The 13,536-nt window shown below is 41.6% G+C and overlaps 1 protein-coding gene across 4 annotated transcripts in view; it reads right to left on the minus strand.

Moving 5' to 3' along the window:
- Nucleotides 1-13,536, minus strand: part of LOC108280688 (receptor-type tyrosine-protein phosphatase mu) — a 253,376-nt gene that overhangs the window by 57,154 nt on the left and 182,686 nt on the right. Inside the window, exons 14-16 of one of the 4 annotated variants that reach the window (XM_053673621.1) lie at nucleotides 13,439-13,513; nucleotides 10,752-10,887; nucleotides 6,380-6,409 (exon numbers count right to left, since the gene is read on the minus strand). In XM_053673621.1, coding sequence (XP_053529596.1) covers nucleotides 6,380-6,409; nucleotides 10,752-10,887; nucleotides 13,439-13,513 — 241 coding nt within the window. The remainder of the gene's footprint in view (nucleotides 1-6,379; nucleotides 6,410-10,751; nucleotides 10,888-13,438; nucleotides 13,514-13,536) is intronic. The other 3 variants (XM_053673622.1, XM_017495997.3, XM_053673623.1) reach the window with 3 other exon arrangements.

A 13,536-nucleotide genomic window follows, 5' to 3' on the forward strand; every position in this document is an offset into this window, starting at 1 on the left:
TCTTATCGCTTTCGTAACTACTTACAGCAGATTTTAATCCATTTAAAAAAAAAACAATCTGGATACGTGGACTTTAGGGATGTAACACAGTGCCAGTATCTGTACCTGTATCAGTATAGTGCTCCAAGAAGCTGTATATAGATTGAAACCAAAGGCCTAAAGCAAAAATGTTTTGTTTTTTTAAAAAAAAAAAAAAAAAGATCCCTATGAAACACTGGGGAAGAAATGCCAGCGGTGTCAGCGATATTTCAGCTACCAACCAGACCATGTGCTTCCTCTGAGACATGTGATGCTGCTCATGCTGCATCACAGGATAACGCACCAATATGAAAGCGCTATCCGCATTCTTCCACATACATGTTCTCAAACCCCCCATGATTGGTTAGTTGCGCTGTGATTGACAGAGGACGGAGAATACCCCATCCCTCCCACCCGAAGAGAACAGCCGATTCGGCTCCCTAGACTCCTGGCCATGAACTTGCGGGATTTGAAATTGCGACCTCCCAACAATAAATAAAAAAGAAATAAATAGTGAGCCTTCTAGCTGGGTCCTGTCTCTAAGTATCAACCCCTCACTGTGTAACCTGTGGCTGTGTTTGACAGGATGACAGGGAGAGGCTAATGAAGAGTCGGCGTGCCTTTTCCCCTCTTCCATCCTGTTTATTTCATTTAGCGCACACGCCATAGCCATATGGTGACGCTTCCCCCGCAGCCTAGATCTGACGCCACCGCACGAGCTTAATAAATGAACAGTTACCACAAAAGCAAGTGTGACAAGTCAACTCGAAAGAGTTCGCTGTGATTTTGCACAAAGCGAAAAAACATCCTGTGTAATAATCCGAGCCAGAGAGAAAAAGAACAAGTAACACAGAGAGTGATTGTGGAGAGGAAATATTGGCAATGTGCTGTAACTGAGAACTTGATCAGACTGGTTTTTCCTCCGTGAAACAGCACCTACTTTATCAACACTCTTCCTCTCTGTGCCTCTCTCTCGCCTCTCTGCTTGTGTGTGCGGTAAATGAGTAGAGATGTGGGGTTAGCAGCATGGGACACACAGATCCGCTGCTGTTTGCTTGGCAGCAGGGGGCAACATGGAGAGCTGTGGGATGGAGGGAATGCTCTGTGCGCCAGCACATGCTGAGTCTGACTCTCAAAATTAATCACTCCCCCATTCATAGCTCATTTAAAAGAAGCAGAGGAGCGACGGAGAGAAACCGAGAAAACGTGTGGTACATGTGTTAATACCACAAACTAGCGAAAACCGTCAGCAATGCAGATCTACTGAATTTTTTTTTCTTTTTCGCAAACTCATGTTTTTACATTTTGGGAGTTCACTTTAGTGCAACTGAAATGAGACACAAACTTTTTATGAACTTACAGCAGTTTGATTAGAATTTTGAATAACTGACAGACAGTGGTGGTTGGACTCTAGAATTGTTAATATATCTGCAGAAATATGACCTAAAACATCACTAGATCTTCACACAAGTCCTAAAAGTAGACAGAGAGAACCCAATTAAACGAATGAGATAAAAATATTATACTTGGTCATTTATTTATTGAGGAAAATGATCCAATCTGTGAGTGGCAAAAGTATGTGAACCTCTAGCATTAGCAGTTCATTTGAAGGTGAAATGAATCCCATTCAATCAATGGGAGGACGATCAGATGTGAGTGAGCGCCCTGTTTTGTTTAAAGAACAGGGATCTATCAAAGTCTGATCTTCACAACACATGTTTGTGGAAGTGTATCATGGCATGAACAAAGAGATGCTGATCAGGCTGGAAAATGTTACCAAAACCTCAAATTCTGAATTAAACCAATGAATTCCAAGCGAAAATGTCAGGACATCTGTCCGTGAACTGGATCGCAACAAGACAACGACCCTAAGCACACAAGTCGTTCTAGCAAAGAACGGTTAAAGAAGAATAAAGTTCATGTTTTGGAACGGCCAAGTCAAAGTTCCGACCTTAATCCGATAGAAATGCTGTGGAAGGAACTAAAGCAAGCAGTTCATGTGAGGAAACACACCAACTTCCCAGAGCTGAAGCTGTTCTGTACTGAGGAACAGGATAGAATTCCTCCAGGACTGATCAACAGTTACCCGAAACGTTTAGTTGCAGTTACTTCTGCACAAGGAGGTCACACCACATACTGAAAGCAAAGGTTCACACACTTCTGCCACTCACAGTTATGTAATAAGGGTTCACAAACTTTTACGCACCACCATGCATCATTTTTTTCATCTGAATTCTCAGGACTTTAAGCAAATCGAAAGTTAAAGGAGCAGTTTGTAATTTTTAAAAGTGTCTCTAGACCTAGAATCATGATCTAATCTCAAAGATACATTTAAAAGGCATGGTCTACAGTATTTCCATACAATGAATTTGCCTAGCTTTTCATTTAATAAAATCTATTTAATTATTTCTGGCCCTGAAATTTGCTTTGCTGCTTTTCCATAAAAGGCAACTCGAAGCATAAGTAGTCTCAGCACAGAGCGTGGGGTCGCACGGGGAAAGGGAACGGCGTGTCATCGTCTTCACTGACACTGATATTGGTTGCACATACAGCAGAGCGCTGTAAACATTACAAATTACTCATTTAAATTATGATTCATTCAGTGCTGTCTTGCCAATTTGGTACTGTTGTGTTTTCAAACAACAATAGCCACCTGGTGTGCACTTCCCCCATGTCACTTTCCTTTCTTTCCTAACCAACTAAGCAGAAACAAACCATTTTAAACCAAGGTACTACTGTTGCTTTCCAACAGCAGTAAACTTTCTGCCTAAATACCTCCAAACATCTTCAAAACCATTGCGCCCAGCACGAGCATGAATTCATTTGCAGCTCTGATCTGAAACGAACACCAGTGTGGGTACTGTAGGTTGTGGAATTTTGATTATGTTCTTGCTCATTGTAAGCGGATCTGCACGCTTAGCGAAAACAAAAGTGCGACCATTATAGCCACATGGTCCAGGGGAACAGTGGGGCATTGTGGGTAGGGGGAGGGGAGATGAGTCAGACCCAGCAGAGAGTAAAAGCTTGACTCAAAGACAATAGACACTTTGAATTATGAGTCAAAGGATGGTCTGGAACATGAGGGAGCTTTACATTGAAAATTTGTGAGCTGAATTATAATGTCCAAGCAGTCTTTTTTTTAAAAAGCTGAGCATTAAGAAGCATAATTACTGCCTTCTGTAGACGTTAATGGCATTATAGTCAATCTATAAGTCATTCTAATTGGTCAGTGGACCAGTTATCTTATCTTAAGAGCCTAGCAGAGGATATAATAATCAAATCAGAAACATGTTTCAGAAACACAAGGATTAAGGCTTCGAATTTCAAGCTTTGGTAGCTAGCACTGATACGTTCCAAGAATGCATTTTGTAGTATTTCTCTATACGTGCATGTCCACTTGAAAGTGTGCCATGGTTTGTGCCATATCTGTACTAAATTTTTATTATCCTTCTTGCCAGGGTGCCAAGACTACCAAACAGGGACATACAGGTGGGTAGAAACAGTGCAGAGCTTTGACTGGTCAAAAGCAATAGTCCAATAAACAAACCAATTTAGAACCAATAAACAAAACTTATCGGTTCTATTTGCCGAAATATAAACAAACTAGTATCCTAATTTAAACTACTGTGATGCTGACCAGGCAATTACTAAGGATGAATGAATGAAAGCTAAACACCTTGCACAGCGACTTGCATTCAAGTTAATAAATGTGGTCTTTCTTTGACTGACAAGTTTCATATCAGACTGCTCACTCACTCGCACAAGCTTCATATCAGACTGCTCACTCGCACAAGCTTCATATCAAACTGCTCACTCGCACAAGCTTCATATCAAACTGCTCACTCGCACCCACAAGCTTCATATCAAACTGCCCACCTGCATAAAAACAAAAACCTCCCACATGCGTGATTTTTTTTGTTGCATCCCATGATATCCCGAAGCACACCTTTTCTCAGCCAGAAAAACAAAAACAAAAACCAGTAGTGCGTCTCCTATTCGTATCTGTAGTTGTATCGGTTTAGAACGTTATCTGTTCATTCACACAAATAATATATACATATTTGCTTCCAGCAATATGAGACAACTTCCGGAACTAGCCAGTGCCATGCAAATATATATATATATATATATACGGATTGCTGCTTAACACTGTGTGAGAGGGAAATTGTGAAGACCATGAGCTTGCAGTTTTTACGTTGTTCTCAGCCTGCTGCACAAGAGTTAAACAACAGCGGTAAGACAAAACAACAGGCTGTGAATAAACTGACAAGGAGATAAGCCACGAGAGCTGAGCTACATCTTAATTCACCTGGGCAGAGAAGGGGGGGGGGGGGGGGGGGGGTGTCAGTGTTAGCTCTGTCTTTCATACTCATCCGCTAGACTCATGCGCTCTACAGTCGGCTAATTCCATTTTCTGTGGTGAACTAAGTTCACACGTCTCTTTCTTTTCCTATATCTCTTTTCTTTGCTCTTTCTCCAATTCCATCATGAGCCGTCTGTCACCCACCCACTTTAACCTAGTGCTGCCTCTCCTCTTGTCTCAACCTCTCTCTCTCTCTGTACACGCTTCAGCTCTACTTCATTAGCCTCTTGTCTATTGATAAGCTGTATATGTGTGTGTGTGTGTGTGTGTGTGCGTGTGTGTGTGTGTGTGTGTGGAATAATATTAGGTGTGAGGGGTGTGTGTGTACGTGCAAGGTCAGGGTGTTCTATCCTGGAGAAGAGTTCGTTATCTGGTGAAGAGGAGCTGAGGGACAGTGAGAGGATTCGCTCTGATCCGGCAGAGACAGCCAAGCTGTAGACAGCAGGGTTCAGGATGGAGAGATGGATATGATGAGACACTTTTGACATTCTCCTCTATCCTTCTCTTTCACTCTCTCTCTCTGTTTCACTTTCTCATCATCAGCATGCTCAGACTGTCGGTGAAAATAAATGTGCTTGCCTTGTTCCAATTAGTGTGGCGTGTGTTGTAGCTCGGTGCTAAAGCATGTTTGCTTAATGAAGGTATTCGAGCTGTGGGCAGCGTACTCTAAACACTCCGTCGCTCGCAGTGCCAGCGCACACATCCCAACACCATCCGCTCTTATTGGATCAGACAGGACACAATAGCAGGAGAGGAGGCTGTCTCTGTTCTTATTAGGCGGCGGGCCGTACGACACGGGCGTCCCTCTTAACCCCTGCATGACACGAGTGCCACAGCCCTATCGCCCCCAGTTACGGCTTCTAATCGCATCCTTCCCAGCATTCCCTGGGCCTCGGCGAACAGCGTACACGTGTCAATCAGCTACACCGCTGGCTGGGGCGAAGGAGGCTGCCATGTCAATCTCACTCCCAGCTCTGGGAAGAAGCTGAGAAAACAGAAGGTGTGATTGGCACGCACTCGACGTGGGCGCATCCCTGCCAACGTCAAACCCTCTGCCGAGCTTCTAGCTATCAGCCGTAATAGGTGGGATGAGTTTCAGCCAGCTCCAGAAGCAGCAGGCATCGAGTTGCTTTCTCCTTCTTCTTTTCTCTGCCTCTGGGAGCGCTCGGGTTACTCGCACGCATGCAGGATGGTAAACAACAAAAACAGTGTAGAGCAGTCATTCATCAATCACCAAGCCTGACAAATGAGGTCAAATCAGCATGCATCTAACATGAACCATGCAGGAGAAAACTGGTGATGAATGATGAAATAACAGATTCAATGAAATAAAATCATCAGAAGTGATGATGTGGATGCCAGGGGTTGGAATGAGATGACGGGCTAATTCTGCTTTGCTCGTGCCTGTGATGACTGGCCGAGAGATGACACGCCGTTCCCAAAGACGAATCCGAGCTTCCTTCGCCAGTTACTCACAGGCAGAGCAAAAGAGTTAGCTTCCTCACTATGAGCGTGTGTTAGTTTGTTTCTCAGAACAAGGATGGAACAGATGTAAAATTAGTGGGTTATCAAGGTCCTTTCCCCCCCAAGTAGAAGCATCGATTGTGAGAAGACAGGCATTTCAGTATCAGATTTTGAAAATCTTGTAAAATAAATATATATATATATATATATATATATATATATATATATATGTATATATATATATATATATATAAATTCAGAATAATATTAAGCAATATTAAATTGACTCTTGTGTAATTTGCTCAAGACCAATCTCATCACCAGCTAATAATCTGAAATGAAAACGAATTAAAGCATTTTGAACGTTATACACGAAGCGTTCACACATACGGAGCATTTATAATGTAAGCTATAAAATGCCTGTCTGCAGAAGGACCGTAGTAGAAGAACTAAGTCTAATCATGCAGGGAATAGCGTACAAGTCTTGTTGGAAAAGAGCAAATGCACTAACATTGTACAAAGGTGTTTACTTACAGGTAATAAGTGTAGGAGTGATAGGTTCTTCTGCCGAGTGAGGTGGTGGTGGGGTATAAGCAGTGGAGGGGGGGAGGGGGGGATGGAATGAAAGGAAAGAAAAAGTAAAAAATATTAATGCTCGAAAAAGAGATATAAAGATGAACAAAAGCAGACATGGTGGCATACGTGTATGAGAGAGAGAGAGAGAGAGAGAGAGAAGTTTTGGCCTCGTGATCGAGAGAGTCACGTGGAAGTGGAAGAGCGTCTCAGGCATGCTCACTACGTCACTACAGATAAAACACTATATAAACTTTCACTAAATACTTGAGAGTCAGTGTGCAAAAGTATTACAGCTGAGAGACTGAACTGTTTTACCACGGAGCTAAACTTTAATTTCATCCAAGACGCCCATGACGCCAGTTAGGGTGATCACTTTTCACTGTTTGTAAAATACAGAGCAGGGCTTTAAAAGAAAGAAAAAAGAAAAGAAAATAGGAAGTAATTACTCTTACTGATTGCACATCACTCTCAATAAATACGAGACATGCCTCTGAAAAGAAACTTTATCTGCCGTGTGTGTTTAAAGGAATACTCCGGTGTTTCAGACTAATGTTTATCCTTGTCTAGCACATCTGCAGAATATAGATGACTATCACAAATTTGAAACATTTACCTGGATTAAAAATCTATTTCCTTGAAAACGCGCTGTATAATTGAGTTCTACGGGCAGTTGTTGGGCCTAGTCAATAAAAAAAGGATGAATTATTTTTGTTCACTTATGAGCAAATCCCCCTCTCAATCTCTATGTTCATTTTCTGATTCATTTGTGGGTTTGGTTTGATCAAACAGACACTACAAATACTACAAATACTACAAAAGTCATCAGAGCGACTTGTTATTGTTTTGCTCTAGTGCTGGACATTTGGATAAAGCTTTGGTAAGGACAGTTTTGGTAAGACTTTACCCGAACGATCACACTAATAAGTGAAAAGTCACGCGTGTCCCTTCTAGTTTGCCGCTTGTGAGTGTGTGAGCGCTTTGTTATGAAATTGTAGCACTACAGCGGACTATACGATTATACGGACTACACGCCACTTTGTGTGTTAAATGTATTTAAGTTTGGTTTACGTGTTGCCTGCTCGGCTTCGTGCTAGCTTCGTTGGCAAATTAGCCAAGCGAGCTAACTTTATTAGCTATGTACACTCACCAAAGGCACCAGAAATCTTTGCTACTTCCTTCCAAGCTTTACTTTTCTTCATGTCTCTATACACATTTAATGAGAGGACATACAGTATATAATAGGATAAGATGAAACCCTCCATCCATCCATCCATCCATCCATCCATCCATCCATCCATTTTCCATACCGCTTATCCTACACAGGGTCGCGGGGAGCCTGGAGCCTATCTCAGGGAACTCGAGGGGACAAGGCAGGGGGACACCCTGGATGGGGTGCCGACCCATCGCAGGGCGCAATCGCACACACTCATGCACTACGGACAATTTGGAAATGCCAGTCAGCCTACAGCTAATGTCTTTGGACTGAGGGAGGAAACCACCACAGGGAGTTTTTGTAAAAGGTAAATGGGAACTTGTTTCAGGTAGGAACTAAAGTTGTGAGCGGAAATCTGAAAAAACAAACGAATAAACAAACAAAAAAACACCCACGTGCCATAGGACTGGTCCGAGGAATCGCTCAAGTCAATTGTTTGGATTTGTCACTTCGACATGTCATACCTAATTTGCATAGCATTGAGAAGGTTTCAGTATCACTGGTTGCTTATTATGATATAATTTTGCATGCTAGAGCCATCTCTATAAACCCATCAACTGCCTTTAGAACAATATTATATTTCAGTGCAGGGAAATGTGCCAAAATCCTCTTCTGTGGTAATCATACATATGCTACAATACATTTCCAATAGATAAAGATTAGGTTGAATTTTTTATTTAAAAAAAAAAAAAATCCTTTAAAGATGTTTTCTGTGCAGGGATTCGTCAAATAAAGCTCTGCTACACCATCACAGGAGGATAAACATGAACATGCCAGGGCTAACGTGGCTACAACCAGGCCAGTGTGTGAACAGGTAGACGACAGGAGATCTCGTGTTTCGGCAGTCTGAACGGCACGGAGTCTCGTGGGCATGATTCTAAATGGTAATATCAATTGAACTGCGAGTTTAGATTGAACATGACGATTAGCATGTCCTACCTCACTTCCATTTCTAATCTAATCCAGTTAATTAAACCGACAGATTCAAACGCGCCTGTTCATTTGATTAAGCTATATTGAGCAGAATTCAATTAAAAGGATTGTGCATAGTGAGCATAACCTTCGCCGTGACTCCGACATCGCCAGGAGAGGCCTTGCTTCTGTTCCTGCATGTCTAACACACAAGCATGACTAATAAACTGTGTGTGTACATGAAGCTAGCGGTGTACAGGAGATCTGAGTGTAGGAGGGCAGCGGGGGTTATTGTAATGAGGAGCTGATATTAATTCTGTCGCGCTTTTCAATTCAGAACTTCCTCTGTGCCTTTACTGATGCCTGGCTGAGAGATACTTGCTAATCTAAAACCAATGCAAAGAGCAGTGTGTGTGTGTGTGTGTGTGTGTGTGTGTGTGTGTGTGTGGTAGGAATTGAATATTTGTTCAGGCTGACTCTAGAGTCCTCTAGTTTCTGATTGAGGGCTTTAAGGGACCAGGCTAATGTAAACTAGCCTGCAGCTAACCAATCACTCCACCACTCCATAGCTTTCATCACTATTTCCCGCTCAACTCCATTTTCCCTCAGTTTCTCTCTCGTGCTGTTTTCATACAACCTCTCTCTCTCTCTCTCTCTGTCATGTAAAAATAAAATCGCCTCTCCATCTAGCTGCTATAAACTCATTTTAATAGGACTTAAAGAAGTTCTATTAATTATTCAGCATCACACTGACAATCCAGCGGCCCACAGGTCAAAAATGAAACTGGCGTGGAAATCTATTATTAATAGCTGTATTCGAAAGGCCTCATGCTGGTATTGAAAATACAGGACACTTCATATACTGCATCTCAATATCATTATGATAAACTGGGTTATAAAAGCCACTGTTATGAGAAAAGAGGTTACCGTTGACTTTTGAACAAATTTTTATCAGGCTTCTCTGAGTGTTACTTGCAACCGATTCCTCCTTCTTCCGCCTAGCTAGCTCACAAATGACTCAAAGTGTTCGACACTTTGGGGATCTTTTAGCACATAGCTTAACTTAGGGATGGGCGATAGAGATCATATTGCGATGCTTGAAGATACAGTATTTTCACAATATGCATCACGATATTGGAATAAAAAGTCGCTAGTGTTTTGCGAACTGACATTTCAGTTCCCAGAAAATAAATTCAAAAATACATTATACGGAAAACAACAGATAATGTGTTCTAAAAAGATACAATACAGACAGATGATAATCGAAGGAACACTAGTAAAAAATTTTTTTTTAAAGCTTGGAAGAAAGTTTTACATGGACTCAAACTAGAGGTGTGCATCAGGACTGCGCTCCCACAGGATAAAAGTGAAAATTTGCATGAGCAGGATGTTGTTACTTTAGCGATACCAAACAAAGACCATGCTCATTAACATGCAAAGCATTTACAGCATTCATTCATCCTTATTAAGTGCCTGGTCAGGCAGTCCCTCCAGGATTCCGCATTCACGGAAATTTACGCGAAATCAAGCACGACTGCGCGATATTCGGAGGAGCTTGACATTTTTCGATTCACGTGTGTCAATCATGAGTACAGCTAAAAGATCTCATTAAACAACAAACATTACTGCAGAACAATTGGTGCATTTGCAATTTCGCCAATTCAAGTAGTTTCCCGCAAAAAAACTCTACGTTGCATGGCAAATTTTTTTTAAACCCGCAGCAAAATGAAGCATTTTTAGCTGCAACAATCACAAAAAAAAAAAAAAAACACGCTGTGGAATCCTGCACGGACCGGTCCGGGTTGCGTCGGTTTAGATTGGCTTACTAGTTTGTTTGTGTTTTTGGAAATAGCACCAACTAAATTCGTTGGAAAATATCGCTGGTAGGTACAAAAAAATAATGGCACGAGCCAGTTTAAAAAACATTCAATCAATTATGGATTGTGAGGTCGAGGACCTGGCAGAGTTCAGATTCAGACTATGATCACGGGACATTTTTTTTTCAGTGTTTTCCAGCGGCATAGCAGCAGGATTCATATTTAATAATAATAAAAAAAATATCTAGAGCACTAAACAGAGCACGGCTGTACTGCCATAACTCCCAACCCTCATTAACTTTACTCTGTGTTTAACTGCATATAAACATAAACATGATGGTTATTATTTTATATATGATTTGCTATAATTGTAGGTCTTAATGCTTACCGTTTCTTCATGAGAAGTACCACGCCAAGGAAGATGATGACGAAGAGCAGGATGCCTGCGATGACGCCAGCAATCTTCACCGTGTGGTCGGTCTGTTTCTCCGGCTCCACCGCGTTCGGTTTGTGCGTTGCCGACCCTAAAAACGGTCAAAGTGAAAGGTCACGTCACTTATTAGGAAATGGGGAGAATTGAGAGCTACCGAGGAAAAACTTGCGCTAATGGCTTGCACTTTAATTGGCGATAAAATCTCTTAGTGCTGAGATATTTCTGGCACCGATAGCCGCACAGAGACGTTTGCAAACTGGTGTACGACTGTCAAATCAGCAGAAGAGAAACAATGTCGAATGAATATTGGGGCACAGTGGGCTTTAATGTTGTAAAGCAACTTGAATGTTTAAAAGGACTGGCAACATAAAACTTAATTAAAAGATTACTCCAGTGTTCGTTTTCAAACAAGTCTCTATCCGACACATCTCTACAGGCTGTAGAGTTACCGCAGGATTAAAAGAAAGATTTCAACATATCTATATACTGAAAAACATGTTCAGCCAAAACGCACTTAGAAGTCTAAGGGCAGATATTGGAGCGATTGTTTATAAGAAGTGCTTTCATGAATTTTTCATATAAATATATTTGTAAATTAAACTCTACAAGTCATTCTTTCCCAGATTGGAGCAATTTTATAGATGGCCATTTGAGGTTGATTATTAATAAGTTCACAAGGTTTGGCTTGATGAAAAGTGCATAAGAACTGCTTTGGTAAGACTTTTTCTCAGGTTCTCTTTGTTCTTCAAGACCTGTTCATCAAGAGTGTAATGGTTCATTCGTGCGTCTTCAGTTAGTGCTGCAAATACACGTACGTACCTGAGTCTGTATTCAGATTTCAACCTGATGTGGGTGTGGCCTAAACAGGTATGTTTCATTTATTTAATTACATATGCTCCCTACAGTTTGCATGTTCTCCCTGTGCTTCAGGTGTTTCCTTCGCGCACTCCGGTTTCGTCCCCCAGTCCAAAAACATGCGTTGTAGGCTGATTGGCATTTCCATCGTCTAGAATTGTCTGTAGTGAGTGAATGTGTGTGTTTGTGCATTGCGATGGGTTGGCACCCCGTCCAGAGTGTCCCCCGCCTTGTGCCCTGTTTTCCCTGTGATAGTTTCCAGGATCCCCGTGACCCTGTGCAGGATAAGTGGTATGGAAAATGGATGGATGGATGAATCCTACATCTATGCCCAAGGAAACACTGGAAAATACTGTGAATTCTCACAGTCATTATTTTTGTTTAATTTGGTTGATCCTATGTCCCAAAATAGATACAAACTAGTAGCCTAATTTACATTGACATGTTTTCATTGAGCAGACGCTTTTATCCAAAACGACTTACAAATGAGGAAATACAAGCAAAGCGATATATCAAGCAGAGAACAATACAAGTAGTGCTACTATACAAGATCTTTAATTGTGTTCTAGAGAAGCAAAGTGTGCAGAGTAGAGGTGTAAGTGACAGAGTAGGTTTTTATTTATTTATTTTTTTTAAATAATATGGGGGTTGGAATTTTAGGGGTTAGTCTGCTAAATGAATAAATGTAAATGTAATTTGAAACCAGCACAACCCTGACCAGGTAGTTCCTAAGGATGCTGTAACTGCATCTCACTGCTGCTTTTAACATGAACATGACCAAAATGAATAATGCGGTTTTTTTTCCGGCTACATCCCTACATTACATGTTTGTGGGATATGGGAGAAACCCAGACTACACAAAGGAAGGTTATTTAATTCATTCGTTTATTGATGAAATTTAACAGTTTCATGTGAATTCTGAGTAAACAGGTGTTCTTTTCTCAGTATGGAATTTGCACATGCATTGCTGATAGAGATTAGGTGCTGGAAAATGCTGGAGAATTCCTTTAACCTGTCATACAAAGCACAGGAAGTCCACTGAGACCTGTGGGCTGTTTATTTCTAGGAGCCATTAGGACTGCTGAGTTGATAAAGCTGAAGCTATGTGATAACGACAGGAAGGCAATATGTGATAGGTTCAGCACACTGCCTCTTCTCTTCTATAGATAAGAGTGTATTACTGTGTATGTGTGTGTGTGTGTGTGTGTGTGTGTGTGTACAACATAATGTGAAGCCATGTCAATTCTGCCACCTGTGAACAGTTTTCCCTCCCCGTGACAGTGAGTTTGGGATGACAAATTAGAGAAATGGGATGTTCTGCTCAACTGTGTGTGTGTCAGTGTGTGTGTTTCTACACAACTTGAAGCACTTGTGCAGAGATTTAATATTACATCCTGGCACCTTGTTAGGGAATAGCTAGTGTGATTGTGTTTTGATTCAGATTTGCTATACTACGAGTCTGTCAGATATCAGTGTTGTGTTTATGGCAACATGAGCACTGTGTGCGCGCGCGTGTGTGTGTGTGTGTGTGTGAACAATTATCACAAAAAGATTGTGAAGTGTTTTGTGATTGATAGACTTTAGATTTATGCATGCTTGTTTATACACAACGGTGTGTCTGAAACAGAAGTGAGTATTGCATCAGGGCCAAAGTTCACTGCAAACACACACACACACACACACTCACAGACACACACACGGAGCTGTCTGTCTTTTTGATGGGGTGTGATGGTGGGAGTAATGGAGGCGGATGGGGGGAGACAGTCTTGGCAGGGTGAGTGTCTGACCTGTTAGTTGGTTGTCGCCTGCAGCTGGAGCAATGCGGATGTAGGGAGTAGTGAGCTGCGTCACTAGAATAGCGGCTGACAGAGTGAGATCCACAACA

This window comes from Ictalurus punctatus, chromosome 20 (assembly GCF_001660625.3).
Source record: "Ictalurus punctatus breed USDA103 chromosome 20, Coco_2.0, whole genome shotgun sequence".
NCBI lineage: Eukaryota > Metazoa > Chordata > Actinopteri > Siluriformes > Ictaluridae > Ictalurus > Ictalurus punctatus.